Source organism: Dromiciops gliroides, chromosome 1 (assembly GCF_019393635.1).
Source record: "Dromiciops gliroides isolate mDroGli1 chromosome 1, mDroGli1.pri, whole genome shotgun sequence".
Taxonomy (NCBI): domain Eukaryota; kingdom Metazoa; phylum Chordata; class Mammalia; order Microbiotheria; family Microbiotheriidae; genus Dromiciops; species Dromiciops gliroides.
The window spans coordinates 713016306-713042038 of record NC_057861.1 but is presented as its reverse complement, the minus strand read 5'-3'; the positions used below and the strand labels follow the sequence as shown (position 1 = coordinate 713042038).

At 36.6% G+C, this 25733-nt stretch overlaps 1 protein-coding gene across 2 annotated transcripts in view; it reads left to right on the top strand.

The window, feature by feature from the left end:
* Window positions 1–25733, top strand: part of GRM7 (glutamate metabotropic receptor 7) — a 995782-nt gene that overhangs the window by 752577 nt on the left and 217472 nt on the right. For both annotated transcript variants that reach the window (XM_043978848.1, XM_043978847.1), the window contains exon 8: window positions 12251–13186. In XM_043978848.1, coding sequence (XP_043834783.1) covers window positions 12251–13186 — 936 coding nt within the window. The remainder of the gene's footprint in view (window positions 1–12250; window positions 13187–25733) is intronic.

Here is a 25733-nt window from a genome sequence, read left to right as displayed (position 1 = left end):
AGGCAATTTTTGTTAAGTGACTTGCCCAGGGTCACACAGCTAGTAAGTGTTAAGTGTCTGAGGCCGAATTTGAACTCAGGTACTCCTGACTCCAGGGCTGGTGCTCTATCCACTGTGCCACCTAGCTGTCCCTGAGCTCAAGTCTTTTCATCAAGAATGCTTGAAAGTCCTCTCTTTCATTGAATTCCCATTTTTCTCCCTGAAGGATTACAATCAGTTTTGCCGTGTAGATGATTCTTGGTTGTAATCCCAGTTGCTTTGCCCTCTGTAATATCATATTACAAGCCCTCTAATCCTTTAATGAAGAAGTTCCTAAATCTTTTGTTAACCTGACTATGGCTCCACAATACTTGAATTATTTCTTTCTGGCTGCTTGCAATATTTTATCCTTGACCTGGGACCTCTGGAATTTGGCTATAATATTCCTGGGAGTTTTCATTTTAGGATCTCTTTCAGGAGGTGATTGGTGAATTCTTTCAATTTCTATTTTACCTTCTTGTTCTAGAATATCAGGGCAATTTCCCCTGACAATTTCTTAGAAGATGATGTCTAGGTTCTTATCTTGATCATGGCTTTCAGGTAGTCCAGTATTATTTTTTGGTGGTGCAATGAGGGTTAAGTGACTTTCCCAGAGTCACACAGCTAGTAAGCGTCAAGTGTCTGAGGTCAAATTTGAACTCAGGTCCTCCTGAATACAGGACTGGTACTTTATCCTCTGTGCCACCTATCTGCCCCCCAATAATTTTCAAATTATCTCTCTTAGAGCTATTTTCAAAGTCATTGTGTTTCCAGTGAGATATTTCACATTGCCTTCTGTTTTTTCCATTCTTTTGGTTTTGCTTTATTGTTTCTTGATTTCTAATAACTTCATTAGCTTCTATTTGCTCAATCCCAATTTTTAATGAATTCTTTTCTTCAAAGAGTTTTTGTAGCACCTTTTCCATTTGGCCAATGTGGATTTTTAAGGCATTCTTTTCCTCGTTGACTTTTCGTATCACTTTTTCCATTTGACCTAGTCTGGTTTTTAAGGTATTATTTTCTTCAGTATTTTTTGTCTCCTTTACCAAGCTATTGAATTTTTTTCATGATTTTCTTTCATTACTCTCATTTCTCTTTCCATTTTTCCTCTACCTCTCTTACTTTTTTTCAAAGTCCTTTTTAAGCCCATGTAAGGCCTGAGGCCAATTTGTATTTTTCTTGGAAGCTTGGGATGTACGAGCTTTGACTCTGTTATCTTTTTCTGAGGGTGTATTTTGATCTTCCTTGTCACCATAGAAACTATCTCTGATCAGCATTTTTTCTGTTTGCTCATTTTCCCAGCCTATTTCTTAACTTTTAACTCTTTGTTAAAATTGGGCACTGCTTCCAGGGTAGAGGGTACACTGTCCCAAGCTTCAGGGGGTTTATGCAGCTTGTTTTCAGAAATACTTCTAGGAATTTGTAAATTTTTAGTTCTCCCAAGGTGCTATGATTTAAGAAGAGGTATGTTTACTGCTATTCTGGCCTGTGTTCTGGTCTACAAGCCACCACAGGCCTGATTTTCTGCCCTGGAACTATAAATAGAGTCCCATTCCACTGTGGATGCAAACTCTTGTGTTCTTTTGCTCCTCCCCCACCTGGGACCACCACACCACCCAAGACTGTTACCTGGATGTGAGTATGAGCAAAAAAACCCCAAAATAAAAAAATGGAGTCCTGCCTCAGTGCTAGCAAAGAGACCCATGTAATCTCCTTCTGGCCAATTGTTCGACCCCCTTCCCTTCTGTGGGCTGAGTTCCAGAAGCATTTGCTGCCTCTGCTGATTCAGAGGCTCCCAAAACCTGCTCCTGGTTTGCTGTGGCTGGGTCTGGGTCTGTTCAAAGTCTGGGTCTGTGCTGGGCTGTGCTCCATTCTCACCCTGGCACAACAGACCTCTCCTGCCAACCTTCTGAATTGTCTTTGGCTAGAAAATTATTTCACTGTGTCTTTTTGTGGTTCTGCTGTTCCAGGAATTGTCTTATGGCATGATTTTAATGTATTTGGAAGGGTCTTAGGGAGAGCTCAGGCAAGTCATTGCCTTTCCTCCATCATCTTAGCTCTGCCTCAGGAAGCTGTTCATAGAATGAAGTTTGGGCTTTAGTTCTGGGTTTCTGTTACCCATGGTCTGTCTTCTATTGCTAGCTATGGGTAGTCGTAAGAACATTGTATAATTATATTTTAATGAAATGACTAGAGAAAAGCCTACATGGCAGTGATTGTGGGTATTGTGGATTTTTTTAACATTCAAGCATGGTAAGACTGCACTCATTGTCTAATAATAAAAAGGCCAATGTGAATATATGATTAGCTAGAATTATAAAATACTTATAAAGAAATAAAATTGCATTGAACAGAGTAATTGGAGCTAGGACTTGACTAGTATATATCTTTAGGAAAATGAATAGAAACCATGATTTCCTTCGATACAAAGCTCAAGTATGACTCTTTACACTAAGGCTTTATTTACATTGCCAATCCCTAGTGTCCTCAGAAATACTCTATATTTATTTAATATTTATTCTAAATAAATTTATTCCACATACTCACATATTAATATCAATCAATATTCAATAAGTACCTACTATTTGTCAGTCACTGTGCTGAGGGAAGGGGATGCAAAAAGAGGCAAAAGACAGTCTGTCTTCAAGGAACTTATAATCAAAGGAGGAAGACAGCATGCAAAAAATATATATAAGAATAAAGTGTGTGTGTGTATATATATATATATATATATATATTCCATAGGAAAGAACAGAGGGAAGACACTGGAATTGAGTGGAGTTGGGGAAGTCTTCCCTTAGAAGGTGAGATTTTAGTTGGGGCTTAAAAGAAGTCAGGGAGGTCAGTAGTCAGAGAAGAAGAGGGAGAGCGTTCCAGGCATAGAAGTCAGAGATAACATAGTCTCCTTGAAAGCAGAAACTCTATCAGTTTTTCCTTTGTCTCCCTGCCCCCAATCATAGGAGAGCCCATCAACAGTAGAAAGTACTTCATAAATGCTTAGCGATAATGTGATTGAGTCTACTAAAAGTAAGACAATTGGTTTTTATCAGCTCATTACTTCTACCCTACCCAACTTCCCTAATTAAACACCTTTACACTAATATTGTTTACCAATTTTATTAATATTAATAGATTTTTTAAACTTCAAATAAAAGGCAACCGTGTTAGACTTAAATTTAGGTTTTTTTAAATGCTTTCTCCAACATTTGTTAATTGTAAGAACATGAACAACTGATTTTAGCTCCATGAGTCTCAGCTTCCTTGTCTGTAAAATGGGGTTAGTTATACTGGTCCTACCCACCCCCACAAGATTATAATGAAGAATAAAACTTTAATTACTATCCTGAATATGAATTACTAGACCTTTAGCCCATGCTATTCATACATATAAATATCCCCAGAATCACTATGGGCCAAACCATTAAGCCAAAGCAAGTAAATTTGTCTGCATTTTTAACATTTCGCTGTACTCTAAAGCCAACAATTGCTCATTTTCATCATGGACTTCCAGTCCCTGAATATTTCAGGGAAGGAACATGTTCTCTTCTTATAAGCATTTATCTGTCCCCTTAACATCTTTCACTATTTGAGGATTTTGTTAATTGTACAGACTTAGCTCATTGGTTCTATGAAAACAGAATGTTAGGCAAAACAGCATTAGAGGGGGCAGTTAGCTCCATAGGGAAAATAGTTATACACATAGCAGGAAGCAATGTGGTGCTGGTAAATGGACTGATACTCAGGGGAATTAATGCCACTGGGCTTTAAGTGTTAGTTTGGATCATATTAAATTATACAGTATATGTCTCTAAAACAATAGGGCTTCATGAAATGGCAGGGGGTAGTGGTTATGATATATTAATATTACTGACAAATTATTTTGGTCTAGGCAACATTATATAGAATAAGCCTATACTGATTTTCCTATTTGCAAGGCTATATAGATCAGATCCCCATGAATTATAATTTTCTCATACAAATATATATGTGTAATTAGAAGAACCAAATTTAATGAAGTTTTATCATCATATAGCATTCTCTTCATAGTCTAGTCATACTCTCTGTTAAATGTGTAAAAATTTAAAGCAATTTTGGAATTCTGCAGTATTTCTCAGTCAAGCTGTTGCCAGCTTTGGGTCTTATGGAGCCCGAATAAAGCTATTTTCTCTAACCTGAAATTCCAAATTGTTCCAGTGGTTATTTTTCCTAAAAAGCTCTATCCATAAATTATAAAAGACAAATACATTTTAATGAACAAATGGCATTTTAATGAGGGAGCATTCTTAAATGAACTCCTTCTATTGAAGCTATAATAAGTAAAAATAATATTATGAAGAAATGTACCATAAAAATAGCAGCCAATTTGGTTTACTGTGTAAGCTAAGGAAATATGCTAATAGGATATAACAAATGGAGATTTCTCTGAGCGGCAAAATTTTCTTGCATTTTGAAAATATCCAGGAATAAATGAAAGGTGGGAAAAGGAACAGATCTGTATAAAGGAAAACTGATGTGTTCAATTGCAATGAATCTTTGCAGTGTTTGGTTTAATGTTCAAAGAGCCCAGTCCTTAGTTTGCATGGTATAAACTTATTTCAAACAGCACATTGAATTTTCTTTTATAGACTGAAGGATTATTCATCCACTTCTTTCCTTAGAGTGTTTCTGTTGGAACCATGTTCTAATCTTCCTTTGTTCCAGGCATGTATGCTATTGAGTTTATTTGACTACTAGTCTTTTCACAGTTACATTTCTAGTCAGAAACTAAAGGATAGCAGCCATAGTCACAGGGATTTCAATGTGTCCTCAGAACACTAGGAAAAGGGCTTCCAAAATCAAAGGAATAAGGGTGAGCTAGGTGGTTCAATGGATAAAGCACCAGCCCTGGATTCAGGAGGACCTGAGTTCAAATCCGGCCTCAGACACTTGACACTTGCTAGCTGTGTGACCCTGGGCAAGTCACTTAACCCTCATTGCCCCTAAAAAAAAAATCAAATGAATAGCTCCTTCCTCTTCCCCACTCTAAATATATTTCCATTAAATGCATATTTTCTAAAAAGAAAATTCTATCATATCTAGAGGTCCATTGATACCAACCAGAGAAATAGAGCACAATTGGGTAGATGAAGCATTTCAACTTTGCCAGGGCCATTAGCATAATGGAAAGAACCTGAAGCTGAGAAACAACATGGCAATGTAGTATCAGAAAGTCACTTTTTTCCCTTCTGAGCTTCATCTATGAAATGGACACACTACGACTTTGCTACTCATCTCTTCTGAAGGTGCCTAGAATCAAAATAATCAATATAAAGATCCATGAAGTCATAAACTATAACACAAATAATAATTCTTATCAATTGTTTACAAAAACATTTAAATAATCATAGATAGTAGCCAAAGAAGCCCTTTTACTGTACTGGAACATACATTGGCATGTGATTCAAGGATTTCTAAAAGCTTTTTATAAGGGGTGTATTCAAAAAGGAAGAAATAAGATACAATGTGGTGGGGCAGCTAGGTGGCGCAGTGGATAGAGCACCGGCTCTGGAGTCAGGAATACCCGAGTTCAAATCCGGCCTCAGACACTTAACACTTACTAGCTGTGTGACCCTGGAAAAGTCACTTAACCCCAATTGCCTCACTTAAAAAATAAAGATACAATATGGTACCTTGAAATTAGAAGATCATCATTCAAAATCTGCCTCTAATATGACATATATGCTCTTAGAAAAGGAACTTTTAACCTACTTGTCCTATTTCCTCATCCATTAAGTTAAAGAATTGGATTAGATGTCCTTTAAAATATCTACTGGGGCATCTAAGTGGTTCAGTGGATAAAAGACTGGCCTTAGAGTCAGGAGGACCTAGGTTCAAATCTGATCTCAGACACTGTGTGACCATGGACAAGTCCCTAAGCCTTGTTTGCATCAGTTCCTCATCTGTCAAATGAGCTAGAGAAGAGGATGGCAAACCTCTCCAGTACCTTTTTCCAAGAAAACCAAAAATAGGGTCACGGAGAGTCAGATACAACTGAAATCACTAAACAACAACAACAAAATCTCTACTAACCATAAATAAATGACCCAATTAAACATTTCAGGGAAAATCACTTATGAAGACTTTATGAGATGCTGATGTGTAGGGTGGCAGTAAAAAGAGGGATAAGAGAATTGGTACTTTCTACATAAACACCTTGTGTGAGAAACAGGAAGTGGCATGGGCCCGACAGGCCAAACTCCCTCTACCACCACCTTCCCTCTGACAATGGGAGACAACCTATGAACCTGAGAATGAGAGCCTTGGAAATAATCGACCCCCCACACTCCCACCAGCCCCAACCCTCTTGCAAATCTTCAGCCCTGCTTCCAGCCTGATATCAGTAGCTATTACCTTGCAAAGTGATCCTTCTGGACATGTATCCTGATAGTGTCCTCCTCAGGTGTGGCTGCCTCAGAATTCTCATCAAGCACAGCTGTTGAGGACCTCGAAGATTTTGGCACTGTCAAATGGTACATCATCAGAAACTGATGTGGTTTTATTAATGAAAGTGACATTAAAGATGCTTTACCATCTACTTTACTACTATACCCTCAGAACCATGGGGCTTTTCTATCAAAATTGCAGGTAAAACCTCTACATGTTATATCTTGTTATTAGAATTTGAGCCCCTTGATAGTAGATACTGTCTTCCTTTTCCATTTTATTCCCAATTATTAATAGTTATTAGCAATAACTTTTGACATAACAGGTGTTTAATGAATGCTCATTCATTCATTGATTTAGTCAGTCAATCAGTCACAGGCAGCTAGGTGGCACAGTGGATTGAAACTACTGGTTGGACTTAGAGTCAGGAAGACTTGAATTCAATATTTACTGCATGTATGACCTTGTGAAAGTCACTTAACCTCTCTGTCATAACTTCCTCAACTATAAAATGGGGATAATAATATCACCTAACTTACATGGTTATTGTGAGAATAAAATGAGATATTTGTAATGTACTTAACATAGTACCTGCCACATAGTATGCATTAATACATGGTTATTCCATTCCAGTCACTCATTCATACATGCTATGGCACATTCTAATAGATGTTTTTCAGGTTGATGGTGAAACTCTTCCTTTGCTATCCCTTTCACTAGATTTAAATAGTCATTAAGAATGGTAAGAGAGCAGTACGCCATAATAAGAGTGTACTGGGCTTTAGATTATAACCCCCAAAGCACTTAGCACAAAGCTTTGTATAGAAGGGACATTCAATAATATGCGATACATCTATAAATGGTCAATAAGGATGTTTATTTTAGCCTCCTAGGGGTGAACAAACATGTGATTCTTACTAGAATAAGACTCAATTTCTTCTGGAGATGAAAGCTATCTTTACATGACTGGTATAGCAACAATTTTTCTGCATCCTCAACTGTCTGTCAGAAAGTTCTTCCAATTTGGCTCTTTAGGTAGCCAAAACAGCCCTTTACTTCCTTGTTAGTTTGAGCTCTGCTAACTATCTATCTTCTCTAGCCAATATAGTCACTGTCCATTTGTAGCTAGGTATGTCTGTCTGAGAATAACCACATGTGTTATGGCCAAATCTAAATAACTCTTTAAGGGCTATTAAATGTATTGATATCATTCACTCTGATTTGAAATAAACAGAATTAAACAAAAATGTTCAAATTAGAACTAATTTATCTTCATTTTAAAAATTAAAATTATTGAAAGAAGGATCTTGCTTCCTCAATGCCTAAAGACTTTCTTATAGGCTCATCCTGTTTATTTTGTTTAATGTAAATGTAAATAAAATTGGTACTTGAATTACCATAGACCAAAGTTCTTAAGATGTGTGTGTTTGTGTGTATGAAAGAAAGAGACAGAGAGAGACCCCTTTGGCACTCTATTGAAACCTTTCACTGAATATTTTTAAATGCATAATATAAAATATAATAATAATATAAAATATATGGTATTACATATGAAAGCAATTATGTTGAAATACAGTTATCCAAATATTGCAAATATAAGTTGAAAAACCCAGATTGTAAAAACCTCTGCTATGAAACTTTTGGGGTGAGTTGACCCTAAAGATGATTGTGTATATCCCTAAGTAATTTTCTAAGTCTAGGTAATGTCCCTTTGGCAGCTAATCAGTTTCCTGCATATGGACCAGAAGATATTGTGTGTTTGTGTTGTATTTAACTATTTCAGATCATTTATCTAATTCCAATTGCCAACATTGTGGCGTAGGGCTTCATTTGCTTCTGCTGAATGATTACATTAGCCTCCTGAATCACTTCCCTGCATCCATTTCCTTTCCTGTCCAATCTATCCTTCCCATAATGACAAACTAATCTTGCTCATGCACTGGTCTAATCCTTGTCACTCACCTACTCAAAACCTTTCAGTAGTTGCCTATTAAAGGAACCAGAGGAAAATCTCTCCGGCATTGAGCAGATCAATTACAGAGGATTTACAGAAAAACTTGAATAATAAAGCACAAGATGAGAAGGTACATATGGGTTATGATCTGTACTTGAGGTGTGAGGTCCCACATCGATATACTCACCAATTCTTTGAAGCATCAAAGAAGCATTTAGATATACATGTAGGTCTTAGGACCAGCCCTATGATTTAATGGGCTTAGGGAACTCCCAGAAAAAGAAACTCCTTCTACCAATGATTAGTACCTTTTCCACAACTTGTATTCATGGAGAGTTGCCAAGAATACTGACAGGTTAAGTGTCTTACACAGGTTTGCATTGGTAGAATGTGTCAAAATCAAGACTTGTACCCGGATTTTCTTATTTTCAATGCTGGCTCTCTATCTACTATTCTAGTTGCCTCTCAGATTCAGATACAAACCACAATTACACAAGTCATCTTTAAATTCCCATAATAAAAAGGGATTGAAAATATTTTACATGGCCCACAATTTTATCTCCTCAGTAGTATATGTGTTTGTGTATGTTTATATAGCCTATATACAAATAAATTTATATTTCTAGAAGAGAAAATAGATTATTTTGTGTACATTTTGGAGTGTGGGGTAGCTTTGTGATTTTAATACACCCAATTAAATTGAGTGAAGATCTACTTTAAATGAAAATTGAAAACAAATTAAGTAATCATTCAATATAATGTTTGTGAATGCAGTTTTCCCATCTACTTTGATAAGTTGGAAAGGAAAAGAAAGGCTGATCTGCAAAGCTGGCCCTTTTATTTTCTCACAGAGGAAAGAGTGAGCTGGCAACATTCAAAATTGGCTGTAAAACATTATGTGTAATGCTAATTTGTTTTTATATTTGGGTGAGCTCTACATTTATTCCCATAGATCAAGTTTAATCATCTGACACATCAGTTTTCACTACTGCTGAAAACAGATAATTTTCTCTTAAATAATTATTTTTTCTCTAGATTTTTTCTTTAATTCTTTCATGGTATATCTAAATGAGACTTTTTATTTAACTTTTGAAAACATTTGGGTTAATAATATATTGCTCTTTTTCCTTGGATTTCACTATCTCTAAGTCTTATATTTATAATATAGCATCCATTATTCCTTAATTTTTAAAAAAATATATATGATTTTAGAAATATTATGAATGATTTAATATCTTAGAAATAATGATGCATAGAATTACATGATTTTATTTTATATTTGCTGGATTTATTAGTTCTGACTCAAGTTTCCTATTCAAACAAGAGAGTTCGTACACAGAGATTTCTTGGAGATCTGGCTCAAGTTCAGATAAGAACTTCACAAAGGCTATATTGGGGGGGTTTTGGAGGTGGAGGGGTACAGTTTTTGTTTTTGTTTTTCTTAATAATTTTGAAGTCTACATGACATAGTGGAGAGAAAGTCTGTCTTAGAGATAAGAAGATCAGGGTTCAAGTCCTGCTTCTGGCCCATACTGACTATATGACTCTATGACCCTGAGCAAGTCATCTAACCTCTGAAAGACCCCAAGTTAAAACTAGTTTCAGAAAGATGTGGATCTATACCAGTCCAGGAATTCCCTCACTGGGAATTCTCTGCACCAGTAAAGTAACAGATCATGTATATGTACGTGTGTGTGTGTGTGTGTGTGTGTGTGTGTGTGTGTGTGTGAGAGAGAGAGAGAGAGAGAGAGAGAGAGAGAGAGAGAGAGAGAGAGAGAGAGAGAGAGACCTAAATTCTAAATCCCAATCTGGATTTCCTACTATGTTCCCACTCTCAGGGTTTTCAGTAATTGCCTGAAATATGAACTCAGAGTATTATTTGAATTGAAGTAAAAGGTGATAAGACTTGATCCTCTTGTACATGGGAACTTTTTATAGAGTAAGGTGAAGGTGACAATATTGAAGTACTAATAGTTTAGCTAGGTGGTAATGTGAATAGGATGCTGGGCCTGGATTCAAGAAGACTCATCTTGAGTTCAAATATGGCCTCAGATATTTACTAGCCATGTGACCCTGGGAAAGTCACTTAACTCTCTTTTTCTTAGTTTCCTCATCTGTCAAATGAACTGGAGAATGGCAAACCACTCTAGAATCTTTGCCAAGAAAACACCAAGTGGGGTCATGAAGATTCAGACACAACTGAAAGAACTAAAATATGAGATGATAGGATACTATAATACTTTTTAAACATTTTTCTATTGATTTTACTGAACATATTACTCTTAGACTGCTTCATAGCTATGAGATATCAAACTATATAATCACTTAATTGAATTCCAGGTAAACAAAACAGCAGCAACAAAGCCACTTATTTGGATCCCTTCTTGTTCTCCTCAATAAGACAACAGATTGATTGAACACTACAGCCACAATCAGGAATATTTTCACCTGTGGAAAAGCAGTTAATGAGGGCGGTATGCAGATTGGTGCAGAGGCCAGTCAGAAAGGACCTGAGTAGCCATCAAAGGAAGCAAAATATGAGGATAATGGGAAGCATGGAGCAATTGTCTCTGGGCGCAAAGTACATACACACACAACAGAGGGGCAGGGGGGCTTTAAGTACCCTAGGGTTAACTTTGTTTGTTTTGTACTGTCTCTGCTAAATACCAAAATGAGCATTCTTGTGTTTGCCAGCAAATGTATTTTTTATTCTTACTCATTTAATAGTGTGCAGCAATGGGTGATTCAAGTTTGTGGGACCCAGTAATCCTCCAGTGAGCCACTGGGATCTTGGGGGTATGCTTCTCTAATTCAATCACTGGCCATTCAACCACTTCACTAACTTCTAGGTTAGTTTTTCTGGTATGTCAGCTTACTGTTCCTGACTCAGCTTCATACTACATAATGTCCAGGTCCAAAAGTTCTCTAAACAACCAGGTGAAAAATGAGAAAGGTGAAAGATACAGTCCAGCATTATCATTTTACATAATCAATACCAACTGACAGATGTAACTAATTTTCATATTGATAGTTGGGTAATATGTAGCTGAGTCAGGAACAGTGTAAGCTGCAAGACCAGGACCCAGAAACTTAAACCACCTGTTTCACACTATTAAAAAATTAAAGGGGCAGCTAGGTGGTGCAGTGGATAGAGCACCAGCCCTGGAGTCAGGAGGACCTGAGTTCAAATCCAGCCTCAGACACTTAACATTTACTGGCTGTGTGACCCTAGGCAAGTTACTTAACCCCAATTGCCTCACCAAAAAAAAAAAGTTAAAGAAGAAAAGTTAGTGATGAAAGCAAAACAATATGAGAAACTTCAATCTAGTTACATACAATACTGTGTTCATATTTCGTGCTTTTATTCCCATTCTTGATTTTTGTAATGTCTTCATCAATAAAAGCAGTGAATCTCTTCAAACTGTAAAAATCAAATTCAATTTCAGCATCTTTGTGTCCCCACATAACCATTCATTCACATGCCATAAAGTGTCCAACCTTCCTTTAAAGGCTTCCAGGCCATATTAATCCTCATGTAAAATGTGCACATGTTCTCAAGATATGACCCCCTGCTCTTATTGAATTTCATAATGAGTCTTATTTCTCCCTGGGGATGAGTATTTGAATTAATTATTATCTATCAGAATTTGTTGTAGTAAATTATATTAGCAATCAGTCATTCTGACACGATATTGTGAAAGACCATGGACATGAATTCTTTTTGCCCAAACTAACAATGGCAAAATCTTAAAAAATTAAACCTATGTTTTTTCAATTTCCTTTATTTCTTGCAATGTCTTTTAAATAACATGAATATAATCTACTTGCTTCTGCTTTATATTTTTTGTACTATAGATAGATGATATGCAGTGGGGCAAAGGAATGCGAGAAATCCCATCATCAGTCTGCACTTTGCCTTGTAAGCCTGGTCAAAGGAAAAAGACCCAAAAGGGAACACCCTGCTGTTGGACCTGTGAGCCATGTGATGGATATCAGTATCAGTCTGATGAGATGACATGTCAACACTGTCCATATGATAAGCGACCAAACGAGAACCGTACTGGCTGCCAAGATATCCCCATTGTGAAACTCGAATGGCACTCACCTTGGGCTGTTATCCCTGTTTTCTTGGCAATGCTTGGGATTATTGCCACAATTTTTGTAATGGCTACCTTTATTCGTTACAATGACACTCCAATTGTCCGGGCTTCAGGAAGAGAGCTCAGTTATGTCCTACTGACAGGAATCTTTCTTTGCTACATAATTACCTTCCTAATGATCGCCAAACCAGATGTGGCAGTGTGCTCCTTCCGGCGAGTATTCCTGGGCTTGGGCATGTGTATAAGCTATGCTGCTCTCTTGACTAAAACAAACCGCATTTATCGTATATTTGAACAAGGAAAGAAGTCAGTGACAGCACCAAGGCTAATAAGCCCAACATCACAGCTGGCAATCACTTCCAGTTTAATATCTGTCCAACTTCTAGGTGTTTTTATTTGGTTTGGGGTTGACCCACCCAATATTATTATAGATTATGATGAACACAAGACAATAAATCCTGATCAAGCCAGAGGAGTACTCAAATGTGACATTACAGATCTACAAATCATTTGTTCCTTGGGGTATAGCATCCTACTCATGGTTACATGCACTGTCTATGCCATCAAGACTCGGGGTGTCCCAGAGAATTTTAATGAAGCCAAACCCATTGGATTCACTATGTATACAACCTGTATAGTTTGGCTTGCCTTCATTCCAATATTTTTTGGCACTGCTCAGTCAGCTGAAAAGGTAAGTGAAAATATACATCAGTAGGATAGTATGCCAAGGTATTGCATTTCCAATGTATGCCATTGTGTTCTTTTTCAAAGGAAACTGTAATTAGATTAGGTGTGTGAGGCAAATTATTCCTTTATTGAAAATAGCATTATAAGGAATGGTAAGCATGTTATAGCAGTTTCTTAATACATAGCGGAAAGAAACTGAATTGGGAATCAAAATATCAATATCCTTGTTTTCTTGTTATGGATTTGTTATTAGTTGTGTTACTTTAGGCAAATCACTTCACCTCTCTGGGTCTCAGTTTATTGACCCATAAAATTGGGGTTTGGAATCAGTGATCTCTAAATCCTTTCTATTTCAAAATGTCCATGACCCATGGCTATAGTAAGTGTTGAAGCCATTCTTTCCAGTAATCTATATTTCATTCCTAATTTATATAAGAATACTTTGCAGTTGACTATTTCTCTAACTGCAGAGATCTGTTTTAACTAAATCATATGGATTTTAAGACTTAAACTTGACATATGTCAAGAGCAGTGAATATTACATGAGTCTTCAGTTACTAAGTTCAGCACCAAGGACAGCAAATGATTTCCAGACAGTACATATTACTCATAAAGAAGCTCATAGGGACTCCCTATAAAAATATGTGCTCAAAGAGCATAGTATGTTTCTAACACATTAGAATTCAATTCCATAATACATGTTTACTGTCTGTGAAACTACCTTGAATTGCATTTCAATAAATCACATTCTGTGACTGAAGTATGAGTATTATAAAATACAAGGTGTGGCAGAGAAAAAAAACACTGTTTGGAAGGGAATGGAAAGAATGAAATATTTGTTCTCATAAATATATTTTTTTCAAGTGGATTTCCCTTGAACTTCTTCTGTCTCAGGGTATTTTTTAATCAAATAAATGCAATTCTATTACAAAATGATGTTTTTAAAGATGTGAAAAAGATTGACTATGATGTATTCTTTTAATTTTAATTAGCCCTTGAAGGATATGAAGGGCAAAACTAATTCCACTGTCTTTCATCAGATTTCACCCCACTCAGTGACTTTTGGAAAATAGTCTGTGGCCCATAAGGAATCCTCAGAGGCACTGATGTTCTTCTGACATTTCATCTTATAAAGGAATGTGTCTAAGATTGTCTTTGTTTTGAAGTTCTAACCACATATAGACATAAAGGCTTTTAGCATGACCAGTAATGGAACCCACATGATGACTAACTGATGTAAAAGTTTGGGAATTTTGCTTTGAGTACCTTGGTTACAGATAATATAATCTGAGGATCATGGACACTGTCAGAGTTAAAGATAGTTGGCCTAGTGCAGTATGAAAATTTTCAATCATTTTAGACATTTTCATGTCATATTGGTGTAGAGATTTTTGCATGGGCAATGATGTTGTAAATGGTTGATTGGTACAATTAGAGACAGTGTGTTGCCAAATGGGAACAATGAAATCTTATATGCAAATCCACATACTCTAATATTAGGCATATGGCTGGAAATCCAAAAGAGATCAATTAAAATAGCACATAATGTACATGAAACTATGGGATTCAAATTTTCTATAATGGAAAATGACCAGATGTAGTGAACAGAATACAGCTGAAGGAATTCAGCTACTCTATTATCCTACAGATTTGCAATTCAGTTTTATTTAGATTTGACAGTTAAAAGCTTTAAAATTAGTTCTATTATACCAAAAAAAAGTATTAGGCACTGAGTTAGATAATAACTAATTGTTCTTTCAGACTATCAAATTGGTTTTGATTAAACCACAAATACAACTTTTATGCCTTCATTTCACTTGTACAATGCAAAAGACCAAGCAAAATATCTTATCTACCCTCCTGAATTTTCAAACCAGGTGTTAGTCTCCCACTTCTTAGAGCAAAGGAGTATGTCCGTGCCCTGGTAACATTAAAGTGCCCATATAGAGCCTCTGGTATATAGCACAGGACAGAGGAATGACTATAGGTAGGGTAAAGGTGGTAGGCCAACAAACACAGTCTCAAAGCTTCTGCAAGGGTATACATCTCAAGGGGCAGCTAGGTGGTGCAGTTGATAGAGCACCGACCCTGCATTCAGGAGGACCTGCGTTCAAATCCGGCCTCAGACCCTTGACACTTACTAGCTGTGTGACCCTGGGCAAGTCACTTAACCCCAATTGCCTCACCAAAAAAAAAAGGGTGTACATCTCAGATCTGAACAACTCTATTACAGAGTATAAATGTATGTTGATAATATTATCTCACGTATCTGTGGTACTTTCTTGAAAACAAAACATTTTTCTCACAGCTACCCTGTGAGACATCTTGTATAAATGTTACAGTAATCATTTCACAGTTAAGAAATCAATGATTTACTCAGATATACTACAGTTAATAAGTATTGGAGGCAGTACTTATAAGTGCTGAGGTCTTCAGATGCCAAGTCTAGTGTTCATTCTACTATGTCATTCTCTTTCCATGAGAAACTCCAAGGTTACTTACCTATAATCTGATAACTCAATTTTCATCTAGACACAGGTCAGAGAAAAATCCAGGAGACTAGTTTTCTTTAAGTTTTTGTGGCAAATATGTCTGAGAGGAGAAAAGATGAGACAAATTTCTATTACCGCTCTCTGTATTGGATGGCCTGGAAGAGAAGAATTGAGAATAGTAAGTCCTCTGTCATATACTCATGTTTTCCCCTTCATTTCTAATTAATGAAGAATCATTGAAGCAGTAGTGACAGGAAAGAAGTTGTCCCTTTCTACAAGCCCTCACTGACCACAAAAGAAACAAGCCAACCTAATGTAAAACAAGACTGACAACAAGTATTTCATTAGCTTCTATTTCGGCATTTCATTCACTGAAATAAGTGAGAGGGGTCACCCTCTCAGAAAAAAAAAAAAAGATAATCAGTTCTTTCTCATGGGGATATTGTCAGAATTCATTCAGTAGTTGTCTGTTAAGTGATTTGAACTTCTTAGAGACAGAGCCTTTCCAGATGATAAATTTGTTTACAGAACTGTAATCCCTATATGCTCTTAGTACTAACCCATATATGTACATGAGTACACTGTTCATCCTAACATAACTTACTCATTTTGTTGCTTTTTTATAATCCACTGTTAAAGTACATAACTTGTAGTTGTTTAATTCCTTTAAATATAATGACAACCAATGAACTTTCCTCTAGTATTTACAGTGGAAGAGGGTTGACTACCTAAGACTTTTCATTTTATGAATGAATTATAAACATTTAAGATCTTACTATGAGCCAGACAGTATGCTGAGTAGCAAGGCTACAAAAATAAAATTATTAAATCCTTGAGCTCAAAGATTACGATCCAATATTTGGAGACAATACCTCGAGAGTACTGGTTGGTAGGGAAGGGAGTTTAGATCTGAGAAGTCACAGGGAGGGTGGATAGAATAATAAAATAACTCCCTAACATGCCCTTTACAAAAACAATTGTAGTCTTGATTCATTTAGAGTTATTTGAGTAAAAAGGACAAAGTAGTGAATGGTAAGTACACAACTTCTGGACAGCAGAGAAGGTAAATATGGTCCCAAGGAGTTTAAAGTGAAGGGTCTTGGCTCCTCATGTGCTTGGTACCTGGGTAGAATAGCAATACATGAAGTAGTGTTGGTAAGAGAGTCTTATTCTAGGGAGTTCAGGGTATCCAAAGTTGGTATCTGCTAGATAACAACTAAGTATGTGCATAAATTAAAATCCATTGCAGCCAAATGAAGATTTCTGTTTTCTTCACACACATACGCAGAAACATATATATATATATATGCATATATACATATATATACAACACACACATACATATACATATATGTGTATATATAGTGGGTTTCACAAGACTGAGGGGAAAACTACAGAACTATCTTGTCATCATGGAATAGATAGAAAAAATAAAGAAAAAGAGAGAGAAAGAGATATCACATCTTGTTTTCTTGTGCCTGTATGTTGCTTGAGAGTAAGGACTGCGTCTTATTTGTCATTCTACCATTCCATCTATAGATAGATGATTTGTAGAAAACATTGACATAAATAATTGTTGTAATATAAAGAAAAAAGTTCAAGAATCAATTAATGCAAAATGCATCAAGTAAGTCTTCCTAGCTTTGGTCCTCCTCTTTGCTTTATTGTCCTCTCTCCTGTGCCTTGATTTTAATAGAATAGTATAGAAACTTCACTTTATCGGAATAATGCCTCGGAAAAAATCCATATCACTTTAGGGAATGGTTTATTATGAAGTCATGCCCACAGGCTTACTCTGATGGATTTATGTGGGGGGTATTGAAACTTTGTTGTGGCCATTGGGGTTTGTTCATTTTTCTGATAGGTACAAATTCATTCTTTTGTTTCTTGGTCCCTGTTATGACTACTATGGTATCTAAATTCCATTCTGAATCTCTGTATATTTGGTAGTTCTTGATGGTGCCATCTTTGATAAGATGGTGGCAGCCTCAACATGGTACTCCCTCTTTTTTCTTACACTCTGCTCACTTGGTTTCTTTTGCAATCATTTAGAGAATTGGAGACTTCTTTAGATTAGTCCCCTGAGGCAAAAAAAAAGTTGTTAAACTAAAATATGTAATCTATGTGTAAAGCAAAACTAGGTAAGAAATCTTAACAAGTTACTGAAGATTTCTAGTTTTTGTGTGGGTGATACATGTTATTTTGATAGAACTAGGGCATGCATTTTGTAAAAACAGGGGAAGGGCATTATGAGAGCTACCACACAGCATGAAAATTTCAAGAAATTCTTTTCCTAAGTGAAAAACCAAATATTCATGTCAGAACATTGAGCCAGTTGGCTTCATGAAAGGATCATGAATTATCAGAGGAATCTGTGGACTACGGTTCCCCTTCTCCCAAAAAAACATTAAAATGTAATGAGTAAGATAAGGCTCTTGACTCAGTGTACAGCATTATCAATAATATGTAATAATTCCAACCATACAATTCTTAAATGTTTGTTTTTATTGTTATATAACTAGTGCCTTCACAGAGCACCTTATAAACAGCAGGTGTTGAAAAATTATTTGCCAAATAAATGAACAATAATAGTTATAATAAAAGATAGTATTTATCTGGAGATAGAAAGATGATAGAGAGATTGACAAAAAAGCACTGAGCCCATTATGTGCCAGGCATAACTTTATGGTTGACATATATTTGATAATTTGATCTTCACAGCAATCTGTTTAGGAAGGTGTTACCTCTGACACGTTCCCTTATACTCCAAAGAAGAGAAGGGGAAGGCATGGGGAGCCATCACCACAACAAAAATCCATCTTAATGGAATTTAACGTGTGTTAAGATACCCATTAGTTTTCTCTGAGAACACAGGAAAATGGAGCAATGATTGGGCATTGTAGATGTTGAAGAAACTTTATTTAATGTCCCAGCAATTCACTAATGATATAGTTGATACCTAGTTACACAATCATTACCCCTTTAGGAAGTCAGAGTAGAGCCTGAGTTGCTTTCTTCTGAACATTGTGCTTCATTTGCTATTGAACTGTAAGCAGTTCGTAATGATCACAGCTGTCCTCAGCTTTCTGCTCACGGGCTTTTAGAGTTCAAGGTAGCTGATGATGTTCTTACACCATCTGCTACTCAGCTGAGGGCCTTTAGGTAGCACATATTGTTAACCTGAACCTTCAGTAAGTGTCTGTCCCTAACATGACACAAGATTTGGCCTGATTGTTTTGACAGTATATCCATTGCGAATTTAAAGAGAATAGGTAGTTAACTTTTTTCAGGAAGTGAACAGCCTCAAAGGAGTGCTAACTCTATTTCAGAGTCCCATGACATGTTCCATACATAAAATCAAAATGACACTCCTACATGTAAAAGAGCTGTGATTTCATCAGTGCAGAGAGGGAACTCCTAGTATATGAAACTGTCCCCACTTTCAAGTTTCTACTCAATCACTTTGCAAGTAATATAAAAGGGAATAAAACACCAAAAAGGATAAAGAAGCATCCATGGATGTCCACACCTGGGAGAACATGGTTCCTAAACCAAATAATTCCATAGCATTTTGTATTGATTTGCTTCTTGCATCCAAACCCTTGGATATTTATATGGCTAAAATCAGCTGCCTAATTTTGTCTATTTCATTGTGTTTCTCTGGGAAATTTCCCAGTCCTTCTTCAAATTGGCCAGGGTAGATATGATGGCCAAATAGCATTGCTAATGAGACATGAGTTACTGGGTATGCAAGCACTGGGTATGCAAGTAGATTAACAGAAAAGGCTTGTTCTTTTTTTTTTTCTTAAGAACTGCATGTGAGTCTGGCAGGAAATCCAATTGAATTTCAGCTCCTAAAGAAGGCTCTATGGAAAGAGAGCAAACTACCATCTGCATTTCATCATTTAAATCTAGCTCCCTAAATATGAAAGTTCTAATATAATATGGAAGAAAATGATTCTTTAATGCTGATGCAGAACATTCATCTGCCTTAGATAACAAAGGCACTGGGTCTGTTACGGGACCTACGGTGCCTAAAATCGTAAATTGTTTTACGTTAACTCTGTTCTACCATTCAGCTTTATGTGCTGAGTGATTGTTTAGCATCTTGTAAATTGTGAACTATATGGTCCTAAGACTCTCTTTGCAGAGCCTGGAAAGAAAACAAAATTTATAGGAAACTTAGAACCAGTAGATAGTCCTTTACATTTGTTGTGCAACTTTTCTTTTAGCAATTAGATTTTGGCAAAAGAATCCCTGCTTTAACAAAACATTATTAGTCTTTGTGGAAGGTAGTGTGACTTGGTGGATAGAGAGGAAGCCTTGCAGTTAGGAAGGCCTGGGTCTTCTGCCTATGAAGATCCCTACCTCTATTACCATGGGCAAGTAATTGTCATTTGATATCCAAATACTCCAGGAAATTCTTTTAGATCACAAGGTATAAATAAGCCACTTGTTGACATCACAGGATCATAGATTTAGAGCTGGAAGAGACTTTGGAAGTTATCAGTACTGCACTCTCACCCCATATTACAGATGAGAAAACTAAGAACCAAAAAAATTAAGTGACTTAGCCAACATCACACAGAGAAGGGATTCAAAGTCATGTTCTCTGATTCCAAATCTAGTGTACTTTCTACCATATAATTTTGCCACCTGGTGGATCAGAATTTTCATTCCAGGAGTTCCTTATGCTGAAGAAAACCCGAGTCTGGATCCAATCATACCACTACAAACGGTCTTGCAGGGCCAAATACATCTTCAAAGTTATCCACTAGAATCCCACACATGATTTAGAATTCCTGGGATCTGGAGGTAATATATCAGTATTCTAAAAAGATGCTGTGAATGCAGCAACTATAACATCTACAAACTGAGTCAGACCATAAATTAAGCAGAATTCCTTAGCCAGGGAGTGATCCACTTATTCTGGGAAAAATCTATTGCTTTTTTTCCCCTTGTATATGGAAAGTCGGGTTGTATTTTAAAATCTCTTTGTTTTTCTTTGGGAAAGGTGTGTTTTAATCAGAGAGGGAATGCTGCCTTTACCATTCACCATGGCAATGATGTAGTTTTTGACTGACAGGTTCAACAAGCTCATAATACAATAATATTTGGGGCATGTAATTGTTATTGTTGAACCAGAGTAGCAATAATGGGTGCTCTTATATTTTAAAGTCCTTTCATGGTTTTAATAAGTACTGTATTTATGTTACTGCATAATTACATGCGTGAGCCCAATTGCTGCTGTCTGGGAGTGAGATTCCCATGCCTGCACAGGCTGTAATTGAGGTGTAACTGCTAGTAGGCTGAGAGCCATGGAATAATTGGACTGTGATTCAGTTTCATCATATTTCCACTCAAAACCCAGCCTTGTCCACCAGCTGAAAGCTGGAGGGAAGAAAGGATAAGATGAATGTCAAAATTAAAACTTTGGCCCAATCAGTAAAATGTAAAATAATATCAATAACAACAATAGCACCACCTCCCCAATCACAACTCTTGCCTAAAATTGTGGCACCCTAACTTTTGGGTTATTCACACATCTCTTTGGTAAAATGGCTAGACAGCCTTCCTAGATCAGGGGTTTGGGAGATAAAACCCATAAGTCTGGCTATCAGACCATTTCACAGAGTGCCAGGTCAAGGCTGCCCCCTCCCCCCCCCGCCCCCATTCTTTGGAAGACTTCAAAGAGTGCTGTTTATTCCCTCTGCCCCTGAAAGAAACCAAATCACCCTTTAAGGAAATTCTACCTAGTTAGTAAAGAAATAGCTTCACCCATCTGTCTCACAGCCCCAGTTCTTCCAGATGGAAGACTGGCCTATGTGTCAGAAGGAGTAGGTTAAAATCCTGGTTCTTCCTTCTACTAGCTGTGTGATCCTGGGCAAATCACAGTCTCTAGGTCTCTGTTTCCACATCTATTCAAAGCACAAGATTAGATTATTTTTAAATGCCTCAATCCCTTTGAGATTGAACATTCTATGCCCCTATAAAGAGCAATACAAAAATTAATTAGACTTACATTTTTTTTAAACAAGCGAATCACATCGGAATGAATATTTTCCTTCAAAGGAGTCAGCATGAGTGCCAAACTCTTACTCAAGGAAGCTTCCACTGCTTAACTCATTTTAGGAAAGTCCCTCCAGATACACTTTATGAACCACAAAAGAAATTTAAGTTCTTTATAATTGTACCATCTTTACCCCAAATATTGTTATGATTCACCTGTCTTCTTCTCCATATGTGACTATATATTTGAAGAATTTCCAGAAGTCAAATGCATTCAACAAAGACAAAGATTTGACACAGTGAATGATCTTGGGCAGCCACTTTACCTCCTAGAGACTGGAGATAGCATAAACTTTAGAGACAATATGTAGTGGAAGAAGAACCAGCTTGGGAAGAGTCTAGAAGACCTGTGATCAAATCTCACCTCTGATTCAAGTTGAGTATCTGACCCTAGACAAGTTATCTGACCTCTCAATCTTTTAGGCACTAATATGGAAAACAGGTACAGATTTAGATTTTTCCCACTGGAAGCTCCCTTCAGTATTTAAATTACAGTTTTATAACATATTTGTACCATATATCTCCCAGGTTTGTTCTATGGAATTTACTGAGGAGAGGTGGGAACACTTCAAAACCTGTGTTGAAGAATTGCAATCTCATTGCAATATGTATGCAACCACCAAGGCTGACTTCTTTTTAAGGAGATAACCTCTAACAGATGTCAAAAATTAAATATAGTCTCCTACAAAAAAAAATAAACAGATCAGAGAAATTAATTTTATAATATCTCCTACAATTTGTTTACATATCTGTACTACCAAAAAAAAAAAAAGAAACAGATCAGAGAACATAATGTCCTACAAGAAAACCCAGATCAGAGACAGACAGGAAAAAACATAATACCAATTTATTTTGTCCCAAGAAGAATTAAACATGAACATGTTGGAGACTCCTTCCTAAGAAGAAACTTGAGGACTTCTGTATATAAGGGTTTCTTTGCTCACTGGTTATAAGGTAACTTCATTAGCATGAAACAAATCAAGCCAAAGCAAATGTAAATCAGTTAAACAAATACAAATCAGTTTAACAGCTCAACTTAAAACAGATGCTACGATTAGATTATATGGACCCAGGAAGGATTTTATCAAAGGCTAGGATGTCTAGATAGTTGATCAGAAGAACAATAAGATATATTTACTTTCTTGGGGAAAGAAGATAGTGAATGGGAATTTCAAAGGGCCATTTAAGTTTGTTTATTCTCCTGGGGAAAGTGAATAAGGACTGTCTGGCTTAGGTTTGAAGTCTTCCTCAAAAGGCACTTTGCTCCCATTAATCCAGTGTCACATAGAATCCATTTGGATAATATGGCAGCTCTATCAAATCCAGGTGATCCATACATTCATATTAACCCAGGAAATGTGTTATAGTGTGCATGCATGGATGCATGGATGTACGTATAGATATAAATGTTCATATATATTTAGATACATATTCCTTATCAAAACCAATTTTGCCTAATTCGTGTGCATATGCATGCGTGTAAAATCATTCTCATAAAAATAAATTTTACCTATCCAGATATTTTGGAAGATTCACAACTGACTAGAAACTCAGTATGTGTCAAAACTTCCAAGCTGTGCCTTAGTAACCAAAAAGCTAACATAAACTTAGACTGTAGAATCATAGAACATAGAATTAGAGAGAGGATAATTCCCCTCTAATCTATTCTATTCCAATCATATCTAGAACTCATTTTCAATTCTGGGCCCATCATTTCATGAAGGACATTGGCAAACTAGAATAGGTCCAGAAGAGAATGACCTGGATGGTGAAATAACTAAAGAGCATACCATTTGAAGTTCTGTTGAAATAAATAGAGGCATGTAGTCCAGAAAAACTAACAAAGAGGGACACAGTAGGTGTATTCAAGCATTTGAAGGGTTATCATGTGAAAGAGGGCTTAGATTTTGCTGCTTTGTTCCAGATGGCATCACTAAGCAATGTCTGGGAGTTTGTGAGGCAGATTACTGGTCAATGTAAAGAAACTTCCTAACAAGTAGACCTATCTAAAAGTGGAATGGGCTGCCTTGTGGAGTAGTAGATTGTCCATCCTGGTTAACCTTTAAAATAGGTGGAAAGGCTATTTAGGAAATTCTCCCAAAATAATTTCTGTTAAGGTATGAGTTGGACCAGATAAACTCCTGAAAATAATCAACAAAACCAAGGTCAACAAATACTCGAACACAGTGAATTCCTGGCACATGATAAGTTATTAATAGATGGTTGTTACTGAATAAATGAATGAATATGGAAACACAATATCCATCAGATGTCTGTACAATGACTGGCAATGTAGTGGAAGAATTACTAGACTCACCATCAGAACAACTGCCTTGTAGTACCAGCTCTGCTGCTCAGCAAATAACTTTGGAACTTTTGTATAAAATGAGAGGATTGGACTAGGTGATTTCTAAGGTCAACTCTCATACCATTGACAAACAGCTGCCTTGTGTTGAGTAGAAGTGGGTCAAAGAGGGTGAATGGTAGAGGAATATGACATTGTTTCTGCATATTGCATTTCCCCCCATTGCAGTAGTCTGATTTGGGAAAATACAGTTTGCAGTGACTTTTCCCAAAAATCTGCCTTTCCATTTCTTCACATTCTCACCTAATATGCCCACCACTCCCTTAAATCTTTCCCAGTTTCTAACTGAATATATCAATATATTTCCATTCACCAAATGGAAGCCTTGCTTTTTTTCAAGGTAGCAGTTTAATCACAAAGTAGAAGAGAGGCCAATTTCAGGTGATGGGGTATACTAAGATTATAGTGGATAGAGTGCTGAAAATAAAAGAAATCCCAGAGTCCCTATAATGAAGAAAAAACCACTCTGCTTATCCTCTATCATATGCTTTAAGGGGTCTTTGTGTTCCTGGACTTTGATTATAGCACACTTGAAGCTGTCCTTCAGGAGTTATTAAATAATCTATTACACTTTAGACTCAGAACAATTGCAAAATTAATAATGTTGCCTTTTTGTTGTTCTGATTTAAGAGAATGCTGGTTGTCATTTTTCTGCATGTACTTAGATATACTCAAAGGAAGGTGAGGCATAGCAATAGTTTGATGAGGTGGGACCATTCTTTTGTTTAAAAAAAATTATAGTCAGTGGTAAGGTAATCAGTAATCAAATTTTGTGGATCAAAATGGACTGGTGATGATTTGAATTGTTGATTTGTCTTTACTTAAACATTGGTGCCCTGAATATAAATGATAACTCCAGCCAATGCTTCATACAAAATATCAGGACCTTGTAATGAATATTCCTTCCTGAATATGATTTTGTTTTAGAATACAAGTCATAGATGGTTAGAACTGAAAGGAACCTTAGAAATTATCTATTTGAATATTCTCATTTTATATGGGGTAATCTGATGCTGAGGGAGGGTTAAATGTCTGAGTGTGAGAGAGACGGAGACAGAGACAGAGACTGAAAAGAAGCAGAGGCCAGACTAGAACCGAGGTTCCCCTTCTCCTTCCAGGAGCAATGCCTGTTAGTGCACTTTGGTAAATAAGTAGTGAGTGTTAGCAATACTCTCATGTTTTAAAATTCTATGACCACACGATCCACCATCTGTTATAAATATTGCTTTGGAAAGGGGTTTCAGGCTATAACTGGCTTCTCTTCTCAGACAACAGCCCTCAGGAACTTTTAGCAAGTGGCCAACAGGATGCTATGGCATACTGAACATCATTCCATAAACAAAATAACTTTACCCAAGGGAAATACATTATGAAGTCTTGAAGTGTACTTTGGTGGGGGGGGGGGGACACTAACTTACTTAGAACACATATGTAATCCCATTTGTACATTGAAGATATAATTCTTAACCATAACTACCAACATATGAGCCACACATGTATTCCTATAAATAGGATGAAATCATGTTACCTCTGCAAGGCTTTTGGGGGCATACCTTGACAGTAGGCTGCACAGCCAAAAATGCAGAAAAAGAAGCGAGTGTGGAATAGGAGGGGAGGAGGAAGGC